Source organism: Malus sylvestris, chromosome 17, assembly GCF_916048215.2.
Source record: "Malus sylvestris chromosome 17, drMalSylv7.2, whole genome shotgun sequence".
NCBI lineage: Eukaryota > Viridiplantae > Streptophyta > Magnoliopsida > Rosales > Rosaceae > Malus > Malus sylvestris.
This window is the reverse complement of record NC_062276.1, coordinates 22255342-22280820: the sequence shown is the minus strand read 5'-3', so window position 1 is coordinate 22280820 and position 25479 is coordinate 22255342. Positions and strand designations below refer to the sequence as shown.

Here is a 25479-nt window from a genome sequence, read left to right as displayed (position 1 = left end):
CACAGACTATTGGTTGAACTTAAGCCAGATTTATTGACTGCTTCTCTCCGTCCATAATGCTGCCTACTCCGATGTGAGGTGGATGAAGCTTCTTACGGGCCTAGCCACGGATGAACACTTAACTTGTAAGGTTGCTTATGTTGATTATCGGAGTGTGGCCCTAACCATGAATGTATACTCATTCGTAGGCCTAACTTAGAGTACATGCTCATCCGAGCGCTAAGACGAGAATATACGCTATCTCAAAGGCCCATTTGGGAGTGTACACTGCCAGAACACTCGGTTCGTGACTGGTCGAATGGCTGCTTGCCAGGGCGCTACTAGAGAGGTACGTTGCCTGCCCTTGTCTTACTTTAGGACACCTCATCTAGGGCACATTGCATCTCAGTACACTACAAGAGCTGATTCACCAAGGTCGTTTGCTGGGCAAAGGCGCTTGTCAACTTTATAACTTGTCGAGACAAGTGTTGTTCACCATTTGGGTTGGAAGAGCTAGAACGGTATGCATCTCCTTGAGTAGTGGAAGTGTAATGGACTCTGGGCGCAAGATTTGAGTTGGGATATGTCAAATTTAAAAAGAAATTGGGTGAAAATACCCAGTTTAATCGTCGGTCTAGAAATCTGAAATGGGGACGGTTGAACCTATCTTGGACTAGTTTGGGCTACTAAGAGGGCCACGAGAGTGGGCCAGACCTTAGGTTGAACCGCGAAAGCGGGTGGGGTCACAAGCACGGGTTGGACTGTGGGCGCAGGCTGGGTTGCTAGAGCGCATGGGCACTGGGCTCCCCTTGGCCACGTCTTGGGCCTGCAGGTCTTGGGCAGCTGCCTTAGCAGCTGCGATTGCAGCTTAGGCCTACTTATGTTGGGTCGTGCTGGGCTCCCTTGTGGTGCGAGCTTGGGCTCACTGCTGCAAGGTGGCATGGGCCTGGGCTTGCAACTGCAAGGTGATGTTTATACCGTGGGCTTGGGTCTCACTGTGAGCTACCATGGTGGCTGCTACCGTAGTGGTTGCAGTTGGCATAGTCACGGTGGTGCCCCGTGGGATTGGTGCTACTCCACTCGTCGTCGCGTTGAGCTTCGTGGATCGTCATGGTGGGGTTATGCCTTGATCTCCATCACTTGGTCTAAATCCTTGAACGTAGAAAGTTCCTATCGTTGTGGTTTCCGAATTTCTAGTCATTGTACTTTTCTTTTACGTTTATTCAAAAAACTTTATAAAACAATTCTAGGAATAAGAACGTACGAAAAATCTACAAATGAACAAGAAATGGAAACTTTCAATGCGAGAGTCTTCTTCGAGTGTGTGAATCAAGACTCTCAATGAAAACACCAATTTGTGGATGCAAATTTCGGCCATCTTCTCCTTTGACGAAAATGCACCTGCAAAATAATAACACCTAAGATTAAGGCCAAAAGCCTCACACACCCACGATCAATTGGGGGGGCTTTGGCGGAAGAATCTTTGATGCCAAAGTTAGAATTTGAAAGAGAATGTGTTTAGAAATTTGTGGGTTGAGAATGGCTTAGAATTTGAGTGGGAGAATAGGGCTATTTATAGGGGAGTGACCGGTCCTATTTCGAAAATAGGGGTTGGCCATATATGGTCAAATTGTGAGTGTAGTTGCAAAATATTATGTGGAATAATATCTTACAATTAACTTGACAATTAAATCTAAATTGAATAGGAAAATTTGGAGTTACCTTTTGAATAAGGAATTGATGAGGAGTGATGAGAGGGATTTCAATAAATACCATTTTGATCACCTTTGACTCTTCCTTGATTGAGTTGTTATTGTCCATTGCATGCGCGTGGGAATCCCAGTGTGTAAGGGTAATTTTGTCCTTCTTACCCAAAAGTCCACGTGTCGCCTCCATATCTTTTCTTTGAGTCTCTTTCCAAGTCTTCCTAGATCTTCATTTGCCCTTTTACCCTGAGCCCCAATCTCATAATCCTATCTTCCAATTAGAGCATATATAGGTCTTCAGTTCACATGAACAAATCACCCGATTTTCTCTCATCTTATCCTCAACTATGGCCATTCCTACTTTACCTCGGATATCCTTGTTCTCAATCTTGTCATTTCTCGCATGCCCACATCTAACGAATCATTCTCATATCCGCTACACTTTTTTTGCACATGTTGATGCTTAGCGTCCAACATTTTGTGCTATAACATTGTTGGCCTATAAAATTTTTCTTTGAGCTTCAGATGCATACGTCGGTTGTAAAACACAACCGATGTGCCATTAGACGCTATGTAGAATTGAAGTGGGAATGCGTTTGTAAGTATTATCATCTTTTCCAACACGAATTTTCTTTGAAGATACAAAGACAACTTAATATAGGGACACAATTTATATCCTTTATCAATTTGTCAACGTTTACCAACTTTTGTGTGATCCCTCATGCCCCAGTAGTTGCAGTAAACTTTCGAAGCATCTTCCTTTTCTTGTCTTTTCTCTAGACCTAGTTGCTTTTAAGTACGTTGGGTAACTGCTACAATTCTCAAACAAAGAAAGAAATTGGAGTTCGAATCTTACAAAGTTGCAAGGAGTTTGTTCAAAAACAAAGAGCCAATGGAGGGAAACGACGCATTTATCACCACGTCTCAAATTCCGGATAACTTGAGAGGGTTGCAACTTACAACCTTGGAAACTCAAAAGGTCTATATGGCTTGTCGAATGGGGAACGCTCAAGCCTTGAAGCTTTTACTAGATGCCAATCCCGGATTATCTAGTACGCTGAACACGAAAGACAAACTGTCCTTGGCCCTGCTCAAAGAGTCTGGGATGCTAGGGTTAGGGAAAGATCAAACATGTATCCATGTGGCTGTGTCCGGTGGACATATTGGTAAGTATCAAAATTCTCTCTTTCGAATTTAATTTGTTTTTTGGTACAATTTCTTAACTGAGTTTAGCTAATCTTTTATGCAGATGTTGTTAAAGAGTTGCTAAGAGTCTGTCCTGAGCTTGCTCGTGTGGTTGATGAGAATGGAAATTCGCCGTTGCACTATGCGTCTTGCAAAGGGCACAGGGAGATAACGGGGATGCTGCTGAGGATTGATCCGAACCTTGCGCAGGAGTACAATAACAACGGACACACGCCATTGCATTTGGCAGTAATAAACTACAAAGTTTCAGTCCTTCAAGTGTTTGTCTCTACGGCTAAACCGTCGTTCCAAATGGTGACGAAATCTGGTGAGACGGTATTTCACTTAGCTGTGAGATACGGCCAACATGATGCTCTGATGTACTTGACTCATGTCTGCGATGACACCGAGTTCTTTGATTGTCAGGATCTTCATGGTAACACCATCTTGCATCTTGCAGTTTCTGAAGCACAACATAAGGTGAGATATCAATGTTCATCAAACAAAGTTAGTGAAATTTGATCAGAAATTTACGATTTTAACTTGTTGATATTTCTTTTGCCGCAGATAGCAGAGTACCTAATCAACAAGAAAAGAACAGACCTCAATTATCTGAACCATAAAGGGTTGACAGCACTTGACGTCCTCAACGAGGCCAAGGACAGCGTGGAAAACATGCGTCTTCAAGCTATGCTCATAAGCGCGGGAGGGGAGACAAGGATTGAGATGTTATCTCATTCACCGAGAGTAGAAACAGCCGGACCTCAATCAACGGAAGTCCTCGAAAACATGCCAAAAAGAGCGCAATTTGTTAAAGAGCATGAACTTCATCTGTCCGTTATAGATGAAGTAGCTGCCTCCAAGACCCCATCTAGTTTATCACCACCAACTAGAAAGTCATCTAGTTTGCCATCACCCCAATCGAGCAAGTCATCGCCAAAACTGCCGTCACCGCTTTCCAGCAAGTCATCGTCAAAACTGCCATCACCACATTCCAGCAAGTCATCGCCTCAACATTCAGGTGGAGACGGATTGGATTATCAAACACAAAAGCCAGAGCTGTTCCCACCCATTGAGAGACAACAACACAAATATCCTAGCAGAAGGCACCAGTCGGAGCTTGATATTTACTACAACCCCCGTAGGAGGCATCATAAGGTATATTCCGAGGCACTGCAAAATGCCCGCAACACTATAACGCTCGTTGCCATTCTGATTGCAACAGTTACTTTTGCTGCTGGTATCAGCCCCCCTGGCGGAGTCTATCAGGAAGGACGGATGAAGGGAAAGTCAATAGCAGGCAAAAAGAGTGCTTATAAGGTCTTTGCAATAAGCAATTACGTTGCGCTGTTCACGTCACTCTCCATCGTGGTTGTTCTCGTCAGTATCATCCCCTATCGGAGAAAGCCATTGATAAGACTACTGTCGTTCGCTCACAAGGTCATGTGGGTAGCTGTGGCGTTCATGGCAACAGCTTATGTTGCAGCAACATGGGTGATCATGCCACATAGCCAGAAAATAGAAATGGTGCTTGTAGTTCTACTGGCTGTAAGCATTGGCACGATCGGAACAGTTTTTATTGGTGTCGTTGTAAAGCTCGTTGATCACTGGCTGCGAAAATCGAAATGGCGAAAAGAAGGAAGAGAAAGAGGGGTGGATAATGAGGACCCGGAAACGGGAAGCCGTAACTCAGATGTTGAGAGCACCTACGATCAAGGATATCACTCATACTGAATGTTTTCACCTCCACACCTTCAAAGAATTGATATGAACATCTAGTTTTCGTTATCATATATTTTAACCTACGGTAATCTTGACGTCGTGTCTAGTTCCTCAAGCTCGTACAATGTTGTATCCGAATTTGTTCCATGTAAATTCTCACCCAAACACCAGAAACATAGGAAAATTCAAGCCAATATATCCATTAATACAACTTAAAAGAGTAAAAGAGCATGAACTAAAAAACATAGGCGACTTCTACTGCTCCAATTTTCAGTATATGCGGCACAAAATCTCTAGATACGACATGTTACTCTTAACATTATCCACAAAACTATGGTTGATCCCCAAGCAGCTGTACATACAAAATCCATGAAACCCGTCAACTATTGGCATTCATTACGTGCTCAATTTCCTGACTCTTTGCCTCCCTTACTTGGTGAACAGTGATTATGATGCCTCGAAGGTTCCTACAAAATATTTCAACAGAAGTTTTAATGTAACAAAAATCAAGATCAAACGACATTCAACATGTCTTCACTTATACCAGTTACCTGACATAGTTGAGTGAAATGCATGTTATTGAGGAAACTTGGAGTGGCGCCAAAAGTTCTACTTGAATATGACACTTGGTTTCTATTATCAACATACGACCCCTATCAATAGCACATGAGAGTGTTTTTGTAAGGAATTAAGACATCGGATTTTTGTACAATGATGAAGGAATAAAACTGAAAAAAAATTAAGGTAAATAATATTCCATAATTCTTCCATTTAAGTTACCTGAAGACGTTGAGTGAAAGGCAGAGTACCCTGCAAATTGACAGTTGCACTTGCATCAAATCTATGACTTGGTAATGATACTTGGGTTCTAGCTCCAACAGAGGATCCCTACATATTAAATGCAGATGACATGAAAACAAAATGAAGAAATAAGTACAAAAATGTAAAAAGAAATACATTATTCTCACGTGAGGTATTATTTCATGACATATGAAAAAGCCAATATTTGTGCTTACTAAGAATCGTACTTGAGTTACTTCAAACATTGGAAATTCATGTCCAATAACCAGTTTCTCTTTTAAATTGTCACAAAAAGGAAGGAAGCATAAGCAAACAAAATAATTGTAATTAGTTTAATCTGTTCAATAAATTTCAGAAGAAGTACCTCTAACAGCCAATGTCTTGCTGCAGATTGTGTGCCTTTGGTTGGTGGTATATGCTTCTGAGTTTCCGCTGGCTCTGTCAGTCTACTACATGGGCATCTCGCTGTATACTTTCTTTTAACTCCACGTTCTTTTGTTATTTCACAATCATTGTGCTTTACCATTTTCACCTGGTTAGTTCCACCACTTTCTCCAACTAAAGCTTCGCCTTCTGAATTTTTATGAACAGGTACATTATCTAGGCCAAGATTTTTCTTCATTTCCTCTAAACTTTTAAGCAACTGAACTGACCAATCGTGTGCACATGCAGTTAACCTCTCATCTTCTGCTGCAAGGGATGCTATCTCACGAAAATTATGGCACAAATGGCTATAACGCTTCCCAGGAGACTCCTTTGGATTGTCGCTAGTTTCAATTCCATGGTAACTAGTGAGGCTCCTATCCCTTGCACCTCTTGTCCAGCGCTTCAATATGTAATCAGGTGGGATTGTTTTCACATTCTTCTTATCTAGCACTTTCAATGCATGAGAGCATAAAATCCCAACAAAAGTGAACTTCATGCAACTACAATTAACTGCTTGTGTTGAACTATCATATTTAACCAAATGCTCATGAGATCTATAACATACTTTGTATTCACTGGTCGTCCCAGACTTACCAATTTTATAGACACTGCAATTAAGAATTCCCATGTACTCTTTTTCAAAGAGTCTAAAAACTTCTGGGGTATAAACCTCCACTGCATGCTCTAACATCTCCACATTAATCACTGGTGAAGGTACGGTCTGCATCATCTTGAAATCAGCTTGTAATTCCTTATCTCGTCGATCTGCCAAAATATTCTCAAAATGTTCAAAGAAGCACAAAAGATCATGACTTGGCATCAAGTGTTTTTTCAACACATTGGTGATACTTTCCTTGTGTTGTATACTCATCAAGTCTGCAGTGAAAGTGTGTCGTTCATACACCAATGCCCATTTTTCCCTCACTTCATATATTTCTTTTAACCAATTATCCTCCTTGAGATCATACTTTTCAAGCATATCATTCCATGCAGAAAGCCATGCATCTTTATCCTCATATTCATATACACACTTGCTAAGATCACAAGCAAATTGCTTTGATGCATGAAACACATGGCTTAAATTCTTGGCAGCTTTCTGGTAAATATGCCAAGCACATAGCCGATGGTTAGCTTCAGGAAAAACTTCTAATATTGCCTCTGCCGTTGCAGCAGATTGGTCTGTAAGTATGGTCTTCGGTTGCTTCCCAGACATTGCAGCAAGAAAAGTCTCAAACAGCCACTTAAAAGAGTCTCTGCTATCATCATATAGTAAAGCTGCACCAAAAACTACAATTTGTTTATGGTGATTAACCCCAATCAATGGTGCAAATGGCCTACCATATTCGTTTATCTGATAAGTGGTATCAAAACAAACAACATCACCGAAGGCTTTATAATCACAAACTGAACGTGCATCTGCCCAAAATATATTTGTGATCCTATCATCCTCATCAAGCTGCACTGAATAAAAACAAGATGAGTTATCTTCACGCATATTTTGAAAGTATTGCAATATGGCCCCAGCATCTCCCTTTTCCATTTTTAACTTCCTCTTTCTCTGTAGGTAATTTTGATAATCGTTATCCCCGGAACCAAGATTCTCTTGCCCCTCAACTTCTCTACTCACTAGTTCCACTGTTTCTTTTATTGGTGACCTTGACTTTTCCCCGTCAGCAACATGGCCCTTTTGAGCTCTAGATAAACAACGATTAACCTTTAGCATGTGTTTCATGGGTGCTTTAATCAAATCATGATTATGACTTGCATTAAACGATATAATCTTAAACTTTCCAGTTTTCATGAGTAGGCAAACCATATGCGCTTCACAGCCAACCCTTGAACTTGGTAAAGAATAAGTTATACTCTCACACCGTTTATTATCCTTTCTCCGGTGACCTTGTTTTGAACAAACATAAGTTACCCTTGATACGAGACCCATCTTATTTGTCTTTCTATGATGCTTCCTCACGTCAAAACCGTGTTTTGCACCATACTTGACATAAGCTACGTATGCACTCTCATGAGAACTGAACTCGATTCCAAGTTTGAGATCTTCAGTCATCTCTTCAACTTTATCTGGATCATTAGATCTCAAAGAAGATCCGTTACCTTGCAAATCCACTTCTTCGCCGCTTAACGACTCACTACTTAACCTTGTGCTGTCATTTTTCTCCATAACCTAAATGTTAATCATCAATTAGAACGATATCAACGAACAGAAATTCTCCATACACAATAATACTATATGACTATCTCAAATTTCGATACAAATACTTCAATGTTAATCAAAATCCACCTTCTAGTGAATTCGATTCAGGCCTTTTCCATTAAGCGAATTAACAGCAATGCAGAACCAAGTAAATAAATAAATAAAACCCCAGATACAGAACCATCCAAAGATTTAGAGCTTGTTTGGAAATGTTTTTTAAATAACTGAAAGCACTTTTGCTGAAAATGTTTTTGAAACCAATCCTTAATAAAAATTCAAATGGATCCTAGAAAAGCACATTTCAGCAAGAAACACATATCTAGTTTCAATCATTTTCAAAGAATTTTCAAACAAGCCCTTAAACACTTACTATATTATCAAAAATCACACATTACAGTGAAATGCATAGTTGGTAGTAATAAAATTAATCAAAAAAATGAAATAAAGCTGGAATCTTTACATACATATAGAATTGTGGGTGTTATAATTTACAATAAAACACAGTAATATTAATCTAATAAATGAAAGAACGAGCTCAATTTGTTCATACCCCAATTTCCAAATGCGTTCGCCCCCACAAACTTCACCCACAGAAATCCAATGAAGGTTGTAGAAAAATGATTCGATAAAATTACCTTCAAAAACGACGAGTCGGCTATGGGTGATGCAAGTGCAATGAAGTCGTTGCGGTCGCCGGTCGTCGGTTTCCGATCTCCGACCGTCGGAAACGCAGGGGCGGGAGTTGCTGTGTTTGGGGCTGACTCACCTACAGGCTACAGGTACGAAAGGAGCGAGCTTACGAGTTTCTGATTTTTTTTTTTTTTTTTCATTTTTTTAGGCGTTGAGATGAAAAATGAAAACAGAAAACAAAAGGAAGACACGTGTCGTAGAAAAAGGAAATTAAGACAGGTGTTAGGATACGAGTTGTTGATTACTAAAGCGTTGTCTATATACAGCCACAGCTGATTATATTTTTTCTTGATACTGCATAATTCTTTTTTGGACTTTTTTTTATAAGCATAGTTAGTAAATTTTGTGTATAATGTGCGTATTATACACATACTTATGTTTTTTTTTTTAAATATTTTTGTTTTCTGACATGTCTTAGTGCTTTGTTAAGGTCCACGTCTTTTTAAAATACGATACACGTACTTACATACTTTAATATAAATTAGTTGGACACAATTTTAATAATAACATAAAATTTATTCTACACGTATCTTAACATATTACTGAAAAAATAAAAATAATCAATATTAAAATTTTGAAAATGAAATATATTTTTGCAAATATTCTGAATTAGACATGTATGTACTTTTCACATACTATATCATTTCTGCATTATACTAACTATAGATAGACGTGAAAACAAATTAAAATAATTTTTAATTTTTAGTTTTCATTTTGTGGATTTCTTTTAAATCTCTTTCCACTATCCTCCTCCACTATTCAACATCTCTCATTTCTCTCATGGATTTCCCCTTCATACCTAACACAAAAATAAACAATAAATTAAAAACGGTTGGGAAACTAATTATACAAGTGAGTGAGAGAGGACGGATGACAGATAGAGAAGAGCTCAAGTGTATAAGAATTGTATTTTCACCCCCTAGCTTTGTACCTTTATTTATTCTAATAATGATGGATTTTCTTACCTCACAGCATCCCCAATAGGGGATCTATCCTCCATGAGACTACTTGTGACAACCAATCCTTAATTCTACGATTTATAAATTTTAAAAGTGTGAATTTACAAAAATGCCCTTAGAGGTAAGGATTTTGACTTCTGTTAACCATTGTTTAGAAAGACGTATGAATCATTCTTTTAGTGTATTTGCGTAGTACTCATCGCTACGAACTCGTTGGCTCAAGTGGAATCGAATTCGAGGCTACGAAGGAGATTTTACGAATTTACAAAGTTGGAGGGCTTTTTGGTAAATTCACAATTCTAGATATTTGGCCCTTAGTTATTTATTATTTTCAAATAAAAATGTTTATTTTGTGGGTCCCACACCCACTCCTCTCCCTCACCATGTGTCTCTCATTCTTTTCCTCATTTTTGGGAAAACTCTTTACCTCTCTCTTCTAATACTCTCATCCCTCACCTTTCAATCATTTTAAAAAACTAAGGAAAACTAATGAAAAGGGTTTGAAAACTTTGAGTTTTAATGATAAGGACAAAATAAAGGGTAAAGTGAATAGTACCAGGATTGACTTTTTAGTGTAAAAATGTGGTTTTTCGTTAAAGTGAACAGTACCGGGTGCTTTTCGTTAAAGTTCCATTTAAACTATCTACCCTCTCTGTACAACTATGTCGAGGACCAAACAACCACCATATCATCACTCCATCACGTCCGGCGAGATGGCCACTATCACAGCCATGCTCAAGGACGCTCTCTTTTCCTTTCTTTCATCTTTGTTTCCTACTTTATCTCTCTAAAACTATCTCACCTCAAAATTTCTCTTCACTCCCCGTGCACAGTGTTAACCACCACTACTTGACCACTCCGGAGAAGTAGACCATTGGACCACCATCGCATCTTATCATTTCTTATCTCTGTCAAGTTCAAACTGTGAACACCAAACACAAACATGGAGCTTTCACTGCACAGTGGCCATTGCCATTATTCATCATCATCTCCGACGAGTTCTCGTTGATTCTGACCAAGGTAGGCCTCGAGAACACTCTCTTTCCCTTCCTTTTTGATGTTTGTGGAAGATCTTAGTGTTTTAAACTTGTTTTGGTAGGGTTCGGTGATTGAAATGATGAAATGAAGTTTTTCCAGATTTCTGGAAAATCTAACTGTGGCCATCAAGCCACTTTTAGGCCATTCCCCCTGTCAACTCCGACCACAATTTGACCTCAAATTGGTATAAACCTCTTCCCCACATTCCTAGCTTATAGTTGGCTTTTGAATCACTACATTTGGTTGAAATTTGATCACGTTTTGAGTTCTGAAAGTTAGCCTAAAAACTGACAAAAAATTTGGGATTCATGATGAAGGCACGTGTGGCGCACGTGGCTGCCAATACAGCCACCTTGTGGTGGTGCGTGCAGCGATACGTGGAGAAACCCGAGGTCTCTCTTTAGGTTTCTCAATGTGCCGAACCTGAATTCGTCCTTTGTTTTTCGAAATTCAACAGTACGCTCACTTTGGATTCATTGTAAGTGTCAGTCCTGTCCTAGATTACTCTAGGCAATTAGGACTCGTATGTGTTGCGCATAGCGTTAGTCTTCACGTGATTGTAGTACTAGAGCGTATATCAATGTTACACCCAGTCTTATTCATGTCAGACTATCTTTGCATGAACTCGTGTGTCAGCATGTGTCGATGAGCACTTGATATAATATGTTTGCTTAAGCGAGATTATGTGATTACAGACATCGTGTGCTTACTTACGAAATATTGTGCCGTATTGAATTCTTGATATTTTGCAAGCTATGGTAAGTATTTTCTTACTATACGTACTATGTATATTTTGAAAAATATACTGGTTTTATGGCGAGGGGTCATTATGTTTTTGTAAAGGTTTTTACAAAGTTTTGTTTTTAGGCCCACTCACCTTTATTTTTTGCCTCTCCAAGTTTAGTAGCTGAACTTTTGTATCGACGAGGATTCTTGGCAAATTTGGTATTAGAGACTACCTTCGATGGTATAATTCTCAATCCACTCTACTGTACTTTACTTGTGCTCTGACATCACGTGTGATGGGTTCATTCCCGCTCACCAGCGCACTCTTATACTTAGGTACTTTTAGGTTTAAATTTATTCACATTTTACACATCACTACACTTTATGGCTTCGTCACCATCCAGGTGCCAACTAACACAGCTCGATTCGGAGTTCTAGTAGACATTTTGAGTCGGGATGTGTTAGTTTGGTATCAGAGCATAAGTTTGGGCAGTATTGCGTTCATCACACCATGATGTAAGTATTCTCAGTTCTTGAACCTAAATGTCGAATCTTGCCACCTCGTCGAATACGAAAACTGTGTTAACTTTTCCTAAATTTTGGGCAGTTTAGGCAACTCCTTGACGTTTTAGCAGATCATTTTGGAGAATATCTTTAGACTTTAAACGAAGAATTTCTCTGCCAAGGAAATATGTAGATTTGAGACAAGTTGATGGCCCTAAAACAGGTCTATTATATTGATAGTTGTGCATCACGGGAGATTTACCTACCAATTCCACTATCATCGAGTCATTTCTACCAACCCTTTCGAGATAGAAAACCAGAAATGGTTTTGATTTCTTGGCAGTACTTATTAGTATACCATCTATTAGAATTCCAACGAAGTTTACTTCATCAAGATTCCAAAATTGTCTTGAGCGACAACCTGGTGCTAAAGCAGTAACACTTGATCGAATAACATATGTGGGACAACCACTTTTGGTCCCCGATAGCACTAATCTTTTCAAACACACTAGTGATCATTCTGGATCTTCAAGAGGAAGATCAACTCCCGTTTAAGTCCGTTCTAAAGTAGATTATTAGCAAATTCCTTTTTCCGGCCTTAGGACAGTCCAACCAACACTAGTTTTCAAATTTTCTTTCGATGTTGTACTATCATTCAATGAGTATAGTCAGCAGAGTACAAGTTGTTATACCTTCGGTTAGCAGAAATCCCAGAAGCAGTAATCAATTTTTTTTTTCTTTTCTAGAATCAACAAAACCAACTCATAGGACCAATTCCTTACTAGTCATCTGAAACTATCCACCTGAGCGGGCTTTAATATGTAATCAACCTATTGTGGCACTACTAATTGATGATAATGTCCGATATCTAAAAGCTATCAACCAGTATTCAAGCGGTATGATTTCTAATACCGAACACATGTACTAGTATCTGGGAATGATACCTTTATGCCAGAATGCTGGTTTACAGTTTCAGGGTAACGAACAATATCAAAATATCATATGTGCATTAATTAGTGGCGTGACTAATAGATCGAATGACAATGACTACCTGAGCTGAAGAAACTAAATCATGGAAACTTAAGAGCAAGCTTTGTATTAGAACAATAAACTCATGGTTGTTTTTACCTTATCACCTATCTAGGTAAACAAAACCTCTTCGACTAGCCACCTTTTTTATCGCTTCCACAGGTAGACATTAGAATTGAAGCATGAGCCATTTTTCCCACTGTAAGAACAATTTGAGTATTGAGAAAGTTACGAAGACCTTTTAGTACGTGTCGTAGAGAAAGGAAGTTGTATGGTATGTTTCGAGGACGAATATCTTTGGCGTCAGTCCCAAAATTTTACCTAGATTACCATTTAGGAGGGGAAGTAGAATACACCATAGATCCATTTTCTCGTACTACATAAATTCTCATTGCATTATATTAAACATCTCCTCCGACTTTGAGAAACCTAGTTGTAAAAGCTTTTTTACTAGGGGTCATCCAACCCAACACCTTATCTAGGGAACCTCAAACTTATCCACGAAGGCGAAAGGCCGAACCTTAGGATTGTACCTAGATTTTAGCAACACAATCAGACAATTATTAAAACCGTTAATCCCTACTTCAAGTTGATGGCCTCTATGGCCAACTTTTGAAACTCATGTTTTCTTCCAAAGCCTGATGAATTCGTTGTAGTTTTACAGACAATTTTCTCACCTACCCTAGCAATGAGAGCAAATTCTAGACATCGACAGTCAGTTTTATACCAAATTCCTCAAATATTACCTTTGTTTAGATAGGTACTTTTCTTAGGAGACGTGATCTCAACAAACAACATTCTTGTCAATTTCCAAAAAGGGTGCAAATGTAGAAAATTTCATATTCCACAACTCGTTGCAAAATATGAGACATCTTTGGTCTTGCCGATTTTATCAACAATTTGTTAGTGATTTTTCGGCTATAGTGTTTTTCCTCACTTATCGATCGAGGAAAGTTAGTTTAGTTTAGGATGTTGGATATGAATAAAGTTTCTGACAACTGAACTGTTGTCTCACCTTACCATTGTTTTACACATTTTGATGACATTGATCATTTCGAAATCCATGGTGACGTTTTCTTTGGATGTTTTGGTTGGGTAGATGCAACATGACAGAGTATCGCTTATGTTTCCCAACAGTTAGAACCTTATGAAATGAACCACCCTACTCATGACTTAGAGTCAACGGTTACCATATTTACTTGAAAACCAGATGACATTTCTTTGTGGAGAAACGTGTCCAAAATCTTTGTCAACCCTAGCCTTATCAAATACATCAAGGAACTAGATTTTGACATTGGTGATGGAAACACCAAATCAACGTCTATGATTGCATTATCGTGTATCACCGCGGTTATGCAAACGTAATTACTGTTTACCACAACAAAAGGCATTTCTACCCTTGAACATTTCCAGCCTTTCCTATCCCATTCTAGTTGGAGTTCACAAGCATCAATTTGACGTTATTTCCGAATTATCAAGAAATCGTTCGAGTGTTATAATCAATTCTTGTATCCAAATGGAGATAGGGAAATATCACCATAAGCTCCATGTATAAGCTATCTTGTACATGTGGAGATTATGATAATGTTTCAGTGATTATAAATCAACTTAGCAAATCATCCCACTTTCCATTGGTCCAGAGAGACTACATTTTGACCACTTGGTAAGATTGCTCATTCTTGAATTTATCGGATTTTCTAGCGTTTCGAACAACATCTACTCTGATTGTGATTCCGTATTCATCTCTTGGTGTTGGAAGGCATTCCAATCAACCTTGAATATATGTCAACCCTACTGAAATTCGTATTGTTCTGAAGCAAACAATTCGTCAAGGAAATAGCTCAGATGTCTAATATTTAGTTTCGACCATTAATGCTTCAATCACCTAATAAATACTATGCTGAATGAATTTTACTGTTGGGAATTAAATCTTCTGGAAGCTACCATTGTAGTGAGATGTCATGCATTCACTTCAGTTACCTTGTATCCTAGATTTGATGGACTTGTTTTTACCCTCAAATTCCTAAGACCTTCTCGACATAGTTTTCACTAAATCCAAGAAAAAAATTCACAATGAATCTGCTTGTTGAGGCATGTGTAAATCACAATGTTCGGTTATTTGGTCAGCCTATCACTCTTGTATCTTATCATTATGCGCGTTTTACTTCTAAGTTTTGGGAAGTCTTCTTAAAGGCTATGAGTACAAAGTTGTTGTCCGATACCACACTTCATCCTCGGACTAACGACCAGTCGAAATGAATTATCCAGACTTTCGTGGACATGTTGCGTTTATCCGTTCTATAGTTTTAGCATGATTATAATAGACATTTATTTTTATTAGAGTTGCATGTAACTATGGTTACTATTTCGTTTACGTGTATGGCACCATTTGAGATATGGCATTGAGATTTCATGCACAGTACATGATTGACAGAGGAGTATTACGAACAAGTACTTAAATAATCAAGATTACAATTTAGGAAATTCTGTGCTATTTGCGTTGTCACCTAAGAGGGTAGTACGGGAGCGCGATCGGGGAGGGGGGGCCTTTGATCAGACGTTGTACGTGTATTTCTCAATGGGCGGACATCATGGTAATATTGCACCCTCGGGAATTTGTTGCTTGCTTTTCGAGAAAATAGTGAATTGTTGATATCGCAAGTTACAAATCGTAATGTCGATAACTTATTCGTTGTGTTGTTAAGCAAATGGACAAGTAGGTCCCTTTACGTTAGCATTTTTAGTTATTTATTTAGGCCTAATTGGATAAATGGTCCCTGTGGTGCTAATATAATCGGAAGATGGTCCCCATGGTAAAAAAATTAGGATTTAAACCCTTGTGGTGTTAGTCTGTTAGCAAATTTAGTCCATAAGTGATTTTTCTGTTAAATGTCCGTTAAATACAGGGGTAAAAATGTACACCTTCTTCCTTGTCTCTCTGCTCTTTCTCTGCAATTTGTATTTTCTTGCCTTTGATCATCATTGGCAGCGGCCAGAACTTAAGGTTCTTCGAACGATTGTGAGCACGTGAGCTTCTTCGAAATTCTTCATGTAATATCAATAATAAATTGGGAAAGTATCTAATTTAAATAGCAAGAGAACCTAATTATTTTAAGAGCGGGCAAGCAACTAAATAAATAAATATGAAAAAGGAAAGGAAAATTTGAGAGAGATGGGGAGCGTGATTACCCCTTTAACCTTGACGTACTATCCGTCAATGGCACTTCTGAGCTCAACATCTGGGTACCTCATCACAAACCATAACAGCTTTTTTCTTCCCCAAACACAATTCCAAACAACAACCACCAGCACTGGTACCAGAAAGAACGCCACCGCCACCAACATCACCCATTTCTTGACGGCCACCATCAGAAACCCACCCATCAGCAACCTCATCGCCACCACCACCATGAACATCCAAACAGCCACTTTCGACACCCAAAACTCTAGTTTTACCTCATCACTCAAAGTGGTCACCGACGAACCATACAACACTTTTCTCATCAAGCTAGTGTGTTCCTACTGACCAAACGACCTTCTGGCCCCGGAACTTAGTGGGCCCGAGCCGAATGGCCTAGAGGTGATATGGCCAGTTACCTAGAGCTGTATAATCAAATGGCCGGAGGATTTCTTAGAAATCCAACCAGAGTTGGGTTCCGATCAAACGGATTCACTGTTGTGTTGGGAGGAAGAAGAAGGGTGTGAGCCTGAAAGCTTGGAAAGAGGTGGAGGTCCGCTGGATAGGGCAACAATTGCTGTCAAATTCTGAAGGAGCTCACGTGCTCACAATCATTCAAAGAACCTTAAGTTCTGGCCGCTGCCAATGATGACCTCAGGCAAGAAAATACAAATTGCGGAGAGAAAAAGTAGGGAGACAAGGAAAAAAGTGTGCATTTTTACCCCTGTATTTAACGGACATTTAACAGAAAATCACTTATGGATTAAATTTGCTAACGAACTAACACCACGAGGGTTTAAATCCTAATTTTGTTACGACGGGAACCATATTCCGATTACATTAGCACTATAGTGACCATTTATCCGATTAGGCCATTTATTTATTGTTTGGGCAAGGTCAAGGACTCCAAGAATCCTTCTTTTCGGTGGCTCACTAAATAACTTCACGAAACTTGGTTGAAATGGTAATTCCAACTTCAAGTAATTGTTTATTTAGTACTGTTATTGTATATATATTGACTGATGGGAGAATATATATATTGACTTATGGGAGAATTCAAGTAATGCTTTCGTTAGTTTTGAGTCTGTTTGTTGTTGTCGGTGCTTATTGATTTTCAATACTACTGAATGTTTGTGATATACATTGTTTACAATTTTAATTGTTCATAGGTTAACGATAAGATCATAGTATTAACTTTCAAAGGTGTTTGGAGGTGTTCAAGAAAAAGTGAAGTCTTTCAATTGACATTTTCCTTGTTATTTAAGGCCCAATTGATGCTTCATGTGTAGTTTGATATTTCCTAGTATAAATCAATGGTGGTGTTATTAGCTTTGAACAGTTTGTAATTCTTATTTAATATGTGATTTTTTTTTTAAAGAATTGTATTTATAGTAAATTTCCAATTTTGTGGGTTTTTTTATATATATATTTTTTATTTTAGAATATTTTTTTATAACAGTTATTACTCGTGGTAAATTAGTAATCTACAACAGCCATAGTACCCGTGGTGTTAAATTCCAATCTACAACAGGCATTGTCCGTGGTTACATTACATTTGACAATGGGTATAGCCCGTGATAGAAACGGAGACTTTTTATCACATTCAGATTACTAACGAGCACAATGTCCGTGGTAGATTGCAATCTATCACAGGCATTCACTGTGGTAGATGAGCATTTTTCTTCTAGTGTCGTAGTATCGAGAGTCCTTGCGATGTGTTTCGCCTAGAAACGAAACCATTTATTTAAACACGTAACGTACCAACGTACAAACACGTTTTCGTACAAAGTACGGCTAATAAATGAACTATTTTAAAACGATCGAATTTCGGAAAACAAAGAGCAGATTCGGGTCCAGCATGTCGAGAAACATAAGAAGGGACCTTAGGTTCCTCCACGTGCCGCCATAAGGTGGTTGCACTGGCAACCACGAGCTGGCACTACAAGGGCCTAACGTGCCGCCACCACGCACGCTTTCATCGTGAATCCCAAATTTTTTGCAGGTTTTTAGGCTAACTTTTAGAGCTCAAAACGAGCTCAAATCTCTACCAAATGTAGTGATTCAAAAGGCAACTAAAAGCTAGGAATGTAAGGAAGAGGTTTATACCAGTTCAAGGTTCAATCGTGCCCGAAGGTGACCAGGAGAATAGCCTAAAAGTGGTCTGATGGTCACGGTCAGATTTTCCATCTAGAAAAACTTCATTTCACCCTTTCAGTCATCGAACCCTACCAAAACAAGTTTAAAACCCTAAGATATTCCATAAACATTGAAAATGAAGGGAAAGGGAGTGTTCCCGAGCCCTACCTTGGTCGGAATCAACGGGAACTCGTCGAAGAAGATGATGAACAGTAGGAATGGGCACTATGCAGTGCAAGATCCATGTTTGGGTTTGGTGTTCACAATTTGAACTTAACAGAGATAAAGAAGGATAAGACGCGGTGATGGTCCGATGGTCTAACTAACCGGAGTAGTCGAGTAGTGGTGGTTAACACTGTGCACAGGGAGTGTAGAGAGAGTTTGAGGTGAGACACTTTTAAAGAGATAAGGAAAGAAATAGAGAAGAAAATGAAGAAAAGAGAGTGTATTCGAGCATGGTTGTGACAGTGGCCATCTTGCCAAAGGAGATGGAGTGATGATATGGTGGTTATTTGGTCCTCAGCATGGGTTGTACAGAGAAGGTAGAGAGTTTGAAATGATTGAAAGGTGAGGGATAAGAGTATTAGAAGAGAGATATAAAGAGTTTTCCCGAAAATGAGGAAAAGAATGAGAGATGCGGGGTAAGGGAGAGGAGTGGGTGTGGGACCCACAAAACAAACATTTTAATTTGAAAATAATAAAATAACTAAGGGTCAAATATCTAGAATTGTCAATTTACCAAAATGCCCTTCAACTTTGTAAATTCGTAAAATCTCCTTTGTAGCCCGAATTCGATTCCGTTTGCGCTCACGCGTTCATAGCGATGAGTACTATGCAAGTACACGAAAATAATGATTCATACTTCTCTCTAAACCATGATCAACGGAAGTCAAAATCCTTGCCTCTAGGGGCACTTTTGTAAATTCACACTTTTAAAATTTATAAAATCGTAGAATTAGGGACAGGTTGTCACAATCTACCCACCTTAAAAAATTTTGTCCCCGAAATTTGAAATCATTTGTTAAACAGAAATAGTGAAAAGACAACAGAAAAATAAATATGTAAAGAAGATATCAAGTTATTAAACACCCACATTAGGATTGCCATTTATTTACATCAAAGTAATTCGATGCAACTATATATAGAGCAGGCGAGAGACAAAGAGACCTTCGTACAAACTGTTCTTTATTACACTGGAGCTTTTCCCTTAACATACTCATGCACATACCTAAGAAGCAAAGTGGATCATCCCACTGATTTTTTTTTTTTTTTTTTATCACAATGGACATATTTCAAATATATGGGTAACCAAGATTTATTCAAACTTAAGTTATTTAATGAAATTGAGGGAAACATCTTCAATTTACTAACCATATGATGGCCCCTGAACTAGTTAAGTAGAGAAAATGGAAGTTGCGATCAAACCAACAAAACAACTACAATAGTATTAGAACAAATACAATACAAAATTAAAATACAAGAGCAAAGTTCCAAAATTTGAGTGAGAATATAGAGAATCAAATTCGAAACCCTAACCCTAAAGTGAGAAAGGCTAGCAAATGCAAACTGCCCCGCAACTTAATCGTCATCCACCATCATTCATAAGAGAGAATAAACATAGGGGTAGTTTTTGAACAAGAAAAACATTACTGCAACAAATTATTATCAAAAGCTCATTAACAAAGGAATATCCAAAAAAAAAAAAAACGATACAAATGAAAATCAAACCCCACCAAAAAAACAAGGAATATTTATCCAAATGTAAACTCTTCCTATTGGCTAGCGAAGCGATGAGATTCAATGGAGCGACGCATAGATTGATGCAGTGACAGTGGAGCAATGGACAGACGGATCAATGGAGTAAGCGGCGGAGGTGAGAAAGAGGGTGAAACCAAGGCCGAATTTTTAAGGTTTTCAACGAAATTGGGAAAATTGCTACAAAAACAAAGCTTTTGGTGGCATTTTTAAAGAGATTCTGGTGCATAGAGTCTCATCTCCACTAAGTTGGCTCGGAGGAGGAAGAAGGGTTCTCCTGGCATTAGCAGAGGGATGAATCGGGAGAGGTGAAGAAGGTTTGAGAGGAAGTATGAACATGGGTGCTTGTGGGGACATAGATTGAAGTAGATATGGAAGCCACTGTGAGAGAGAGAAAAAGAGAGAGGACAAAAATTAACGAACTGAAAAAGGGGAAGGGAGTGGAAGAGATGGGGGCATGGAGAAGGCAGAGAGTGCGCAAAGCGGATTTGTCATATTTCAAAGATGTTTAAAATTTTGCAAAATTTGGTGTCCTGCCTTCTGTAATTGTTTTAAATTATGAATGAATGTACCACACGTTATGCCTGTGGTAGATAATAAAAAGGCATTGTGGATATTAATCATATTGACCACAAGCATCACGCGTGGTGACTTAGTATATTTACAACATGCAACTTTGCGCGTGGTTATTAACTACTATTTTACCACAGACTAAAATTTGCTTGTGATAAAATATTGTTATACACCACGTGCTCACTATGCCAGTGGTAAATTTGTATTTTTTACAACGGACTCTTAATACCCGTGATCAAATTGTCGTGGTAGATGAGCTGCTGTCTTGTAGTGCGAGGCGGGTTTAACTCGACGACATGAATTGTGAGTGGTCTATTCTTTGATATATACATATATATGTTTAGTTTCCATATATACATTTAATAATGAATTTTCTATATGAATGTCATAGTTAAATTAATATTTATTGGAAATGGCGTAACGAAGAGAATTAGGAAATCATTATGAATCTTACAGGATGCCATAATTATATTTACGGCTGTGAATGATATTATGTTGACGAGAATTATCAAATCACTGTGGCATGACTATATTTATGTTATCTATTCATCGTTTATTGCACCGATGTTAGTACTTGCCCGGGGCAGGGCCAATCTTTCATGTGTATGTGAACATCGCACCATACGCTCACTTTGGATCCATTGTAGGTGCCAATCTTGTCCTAGATTGCTATAGGAAACTAGGACTCGTATGTGCTGCGCATAACACCAATGTTTATGTGATTGTTACACCCAGTCCTGTTCATGTCAAAATATCTCTGCATGAACTTGTGTGTCAGCATGTGTCGATGAGTACTTGATATGATATGTTTAGTTATGTGAGATTATGTGATTACAGACGTCATGTGCTTACTTACAAAATATTATGCCGTATTGAATTCTTGAGATTTTGTAGGCTATGGTAAGTGTTTTCTTACTATACGTAGTATGTATATTTTGGAAACTATACTAGTTTTATGGCGAGGGGTTATTATGTTTATGAATTTTTTTTTACAAAGCTTTGTTTTTAGGCCCACTCACCTTTATTTTTTGCCCCTCCAGGTTTAGCAGTTGAACTTTCATGTCGACGAAGATTCTTGGCAAATCTGGTTTTGGAGACTACCTCCAATGGTATAATTCTTAATCCACTCTATTGTACTTTACTTATGCTTTGACATCACGTGTGATATGGGTTCATTCCCGCTCACCAACGCACTCTTATACTTAGGCACTTTTAGGTTTAAATTTATTCACATTTTCCACATCACTACACTTTATGGCTTCGTCACCTTCCAGGTGTCGGCCAGCACAGCTCGATTCGGAGTCCTAGCGGACATTCCAGGTCGGGGTGTGCCACTACTACATTTCAAGCCTTATCGAGAAATTTCATATTCAATGAGCCGGAAAATGGGGCTAGATCCACCACTGGAGCTAGCAACTTCCTTTCTTGGGTAGTATAAAATTGAGCTACACTTAGCCCCAAAAAATAATGGGCCCCACAAAAAAGTAGCAACCTATGTGAACAAAATTCTATCACTCTCCATCCACTTGCGAATACACTTATACTCTCCTTTTATTCTTTTTTTTTAATTCTTTTTTCTTACTTATTTTTCTTGCAATTTGGCTAATTAAAGATTGTTTTAAATTCCATAAGAATTTAAAATTCAAATTGATTTAACGTTCATGGGCATTGGTGGGGGAAATTTTCAAATATTTTTTTCTCAAAATTGTATGATACTAATTTACCAATTGGTGCTACGTAAATTGTTGTGTCGTACGTGAAAATCAAATTATTTCAGATGACAAAGTGGTTATTTGTTTCTTTCAACAGATGAGATTGAGATAAGAGAATTTAATCCAACAAACGATTCATAAATGATGAAATCTAACTTTGTCACAATTTGAACTTTTTGGGTTGAAAGGTTTAGAAAAAAAAAATCATCGCTTAATTAAATTACTACATAAATGAATATATATATTAGGAGAGATTCTTTTATAAAGCCCAAAAGATTCCTCGGAGCTCTAAAATGGGCTATATCCTCCACTTTTCTAGTTCTATATAGAGGCCCCTCAATGTGAATTTGGTCGTCAAATCCTTTGAGAATTTGGTGTTCAAATCCTATTGTGATTCTACTTTAAGTTTACACAATCAGATTAATTCCTAATGAATAATTTCATTCACAGCACTCCCCCTTGAGTGTGTACAATTTAAGGAGTAGTCGTACCTAGTCTTCTTGATAGGTACAATAATTGCTAACACAAATCTCATAGTCGGGCACATATTGAAAGAAAAATCTCACAAAAAGCCTTGCTACTGTAATCTAGGAAACTTAGGGAGAAAAAGTCAGTAAATGCAGGATGTCAATATATCACATTTTCAGGATGATCATCAATAGACACAAGGCTATGACCAACCCAAAGTAGGTGCATCATCAGAACCTCGTCAGGTTAGCAAAGACTCAGTAGAATGCTTCTGATTGTAAGGAAATAGTACATTAAAGTCATGTGAATATATTATAGGATGCTCCCCCTAACTTAAAAAAAAAAAAAAAAAACTATCAATGACACAAATTTGAAAATTACGCAATCGAATTCCATGAACATATTTCTAAAAAGTAGATTTCGGTAGTGACTTTGTGAATAGGTTAATAAGATTGTCCAAGGATCAGATTTGCTTAACTTCGGGGGAATATACTTGGTATTGTTGCCTTTGATGTATCCTTTTTTTTAACTGGTCTATACATGAAACATTTTTGGAGCATCAACAATGGAATAAAAAATATGTGAGGTTCTTATATGGTCAATCACGCCCCATATCCATAAACATTCACGTGATGCTTTGTTCAGGGCTAGAATCTCAAGTTGGTTTGAAGGCATAGCAACCAACTCTTGTTTCATTGATCTCTAATATATTGCAGTATCTCCAATAGTAAAGACATAACTAGTTTGAGAGTGCGCCTTGTGCATGTTAGATAAATAAACAATGTCAATATCACCAACAAGGCAAACATCATTGAACTAGTGCGCCTTGTGCATGTTAGATAAATAAACAATGTCAATATAACCAACAAGGCAAACATCATTGAAAGGAATTTTTTTTTTTGGGGAGGGGGGGGGGAGGTGATGTGCTCAGAGATGTGTAGGGATAAAATAAGCTTTAAGGTAACACGTGATGTTGTTAACATCTGTCTAGTGTTTGCGTGTAGGCAAATTGCCGTATCTAGTCTAGTGTTTGCGTGTAGGCAAATTGCCGTATCTAGTCTAGTGTATTGAGACAAGTACAATAAAGCACCGATAGCATTTAGGTAAGGAACTTCAGGTTCCAAGACCTCTTCATCCTCATCTTTAGGATGGAATTGGTCTCTTTTTGCATCCAGAGTTCGGACGATCATATAGTAATAGAAGACTTCGCTTTATCCTCATTAAAGCAACGCAACACCTTTTAGGTGTAGCTCGGTTGGTGGACCAAGATACCATCTGAAAAATGCTCTGTCTCTAGGCCAAGACAATATCGATCTATTTGTAAATATTTCATCTCAAGTTCAAACTTTAGGTGTGAGGTAGTTTTCTCAAGCTTCTCCGGACTCCCAAGGAGATTCATGTCATCAATACTGCAATAATAATTGAATCCCACCACACCCCACTACTGGCACCACTACCATACCCACACAATTGCTGCTACACACCCCACTATTAGCACCACTACCACACCCCACTCTTACCATTAGATCGGAAAATACTTGGCTCTTTAAACTAGCTTTTTTATTATTATTATTTTGTTTAAGAAATCCAAGTCGAAATACCATTAAAACCAGGATAGAAGGCATAAAGCCAAGTCCACAAACGCGCAATATTCAAACGAAACCAAGCACAAATAGACTCCTCATCCCCCAAGTTAAACACAAAAAAAGAAGCAATAATATAGACCAGGATTGCAACACGCATTCTGCTTGGAGCTTTCTATGCCAATTGCTTAGCACTTGGCCTCCTTCAAACCATGGGCAAAAGTAGATAAACGTTGGGTCGGTCGCACCCTCCTTGTTGTAGGCTAAAGACCAAACCCCCACCATCATGCATGCATGCTCTCCCCAACAAAGAATTGGAGGTCGTTGAGCTTCCCAAGCGTTTCCTTCTTACACAAATTACACTGACACGTAAGTATAAACTTTCTTTTCTCGATGACATTAGCAAGTCACTTTAGTATAATCGTTAGCTTGTGAGTTGCAGTTAAGGAGAAACATTTCCGTAACTGTTAAACAACCAATCAGCACGTACAATTGAGTTGACAACACTAGTACTTTGACGACTGATCCGACCATGGAATAAGTCATAGCAGACCAAGTTAAAGTTATCTCTTAATCTCAGTCATCAGTCATCAAAACTTCGTCATACTTCATAGTTGGTCGAGGGAAGATGTTGGGAAAAAATGACCATAAATTTTCAAATCCAAAAAAGGACAGATTCCAAGTCCATGCATGTACAGTCAGTCATACTTTTACCTAGATCTTGGCAGACAAATATTCCTTGGAGATACTTGACTGTCGCATACCTTGAAGATGCCTAGAACTTTGCAATGAATATTTATAAGGGGAAGGGACTTAAAACTCTATTATATTCTGTAAGGTCATATGCATCGGAGTAATGAATGGTTGAATGTGTGGTCAAAAATTCAATAAAACAAGAATTCAACGGCCAAAGATTTCGGTGCACACTATACATATTACAAAAATCTCTATATGACATCATTGAGTCCTTTTATATTTTTATTTTTGCAAATTTTCCAATATGTACGTAGCAAATTTCCAAAGAAGTTGCCAACTTTCTTGTGTATATAGGCATGGCACAACATAACTGAATTTAGCACTTGTCCCCTCATCAAATCATA

General features: G+C 38.3%; 2 protein-coding genes across 3 annotated transcripts; one reads left to right on the top strand and one right to left on the bottom strand.

The window, feature by feature from the left end:
- Positions 1 to 2490: 2490 nt before the first annotated feature.
- On the top strand, positions 2491 to 4658 carry LOC126611051 (ankyrin repeat-containing protein At5g02620-like). Its single transcript, XM_050279234.1, has 3 exons — positions 2491 to 2851; positions 2935 to 3350; positions 3438 to 4658. The coding sequence occupies exons 1-3, from the start codon at positions 2578 to 2580 to the stop codon at positions 4602 to 4604; spliced, it is 1857 nt and encodes a 618-aa protein (XP_050135191.1). The 5' UTR covers positions 2491 to 2577; the 3' UTR covers positions 4605 to 4658.
- Positions 4659 to 4768: 110 nt separating this feature from the next.
- Positions 4769 to 8868, bottom strand: LOC126611050 (protein FAR1-RELATED SEQUENCE 5-like). 2 transcript variants are annotated; one of them, XM_050279232.1, is made up of 5 exons: positions 8664 to 8868; positions 5758 to 7998; positions 5373 to 5480; positions 5144 to 5245; positions 4769 to 5059 (listed from the first exon to the last, which is right to left on the bottom strand). In XM_050279232.1, exons 2-5 carry the CDS (start codon positions 7993 to 7995, stop codon positions 4997 to 4999), a joined length of 2511 nt encoding a protein of 836 aa, XP_050135189.1. In that variant the 5' UTR covers positions 7996 to 7998; positions 8664 to 8868; the 3' UTR covers positions 4769 to 4996. The 2 variants fall into 2 exon arrangements, with proteins under 2 accessions (XP_050135189.1, XP_050135190.1); XM_050279233.1 differs by having other exon boundaries at positions 5373 to 5402.
- Between the last annotated feature and the right edge of the window lie 16611 nt (positions 8869 to 25479).

Excerpts from the sequence above, each read along its gene's own strand:
- LOC126611050 (XM_050279232.1), bottom strand. The coding sequence starts at position 7,995 with ATGGAGAAAAATGACAGCACAAGGTTAAGTAGTGAGTCGTTAAGCGGC. Across the intron at positions 5,481-5,757 it reads CAAGACATTGGCTGTTAGAG|GGATCCTCTGTTGGAGCTAG; the intron begins GTACTTCTTCTG and ends TTTAATATGTAG. Across the intron at positions 5,060-5,143 it reads ATTTCACTCAACTATGTCAG|GAACCTTCGAGGCATCATAA; the intron begins GTAACTGGTATA and ends AATATTTTGTAG.
- LOC126611051 (XM_050279234.1), top strand. The coding sequence starts at position 2,578 with ATGGAGGGAAACGACGCATTTATCACCACGTCTCAAATTCCGGATAAC. Across the intron at positions 2,852-2,934 it reads TGTGTCCGGTGGACATATTG|ATGTTGTTAAAGAGTTGCTA; the intron begins GTAAGTATCAAA and ends TCTTTTATGCAG. Across the intron at positions 3,351-3,437 it reads TTTCTGAAGCACAACATAAG|ATAGCAGAGTACCTAATCAA; the intron begins GTGAGATATCAA and ends CTTTTGCCGCAG.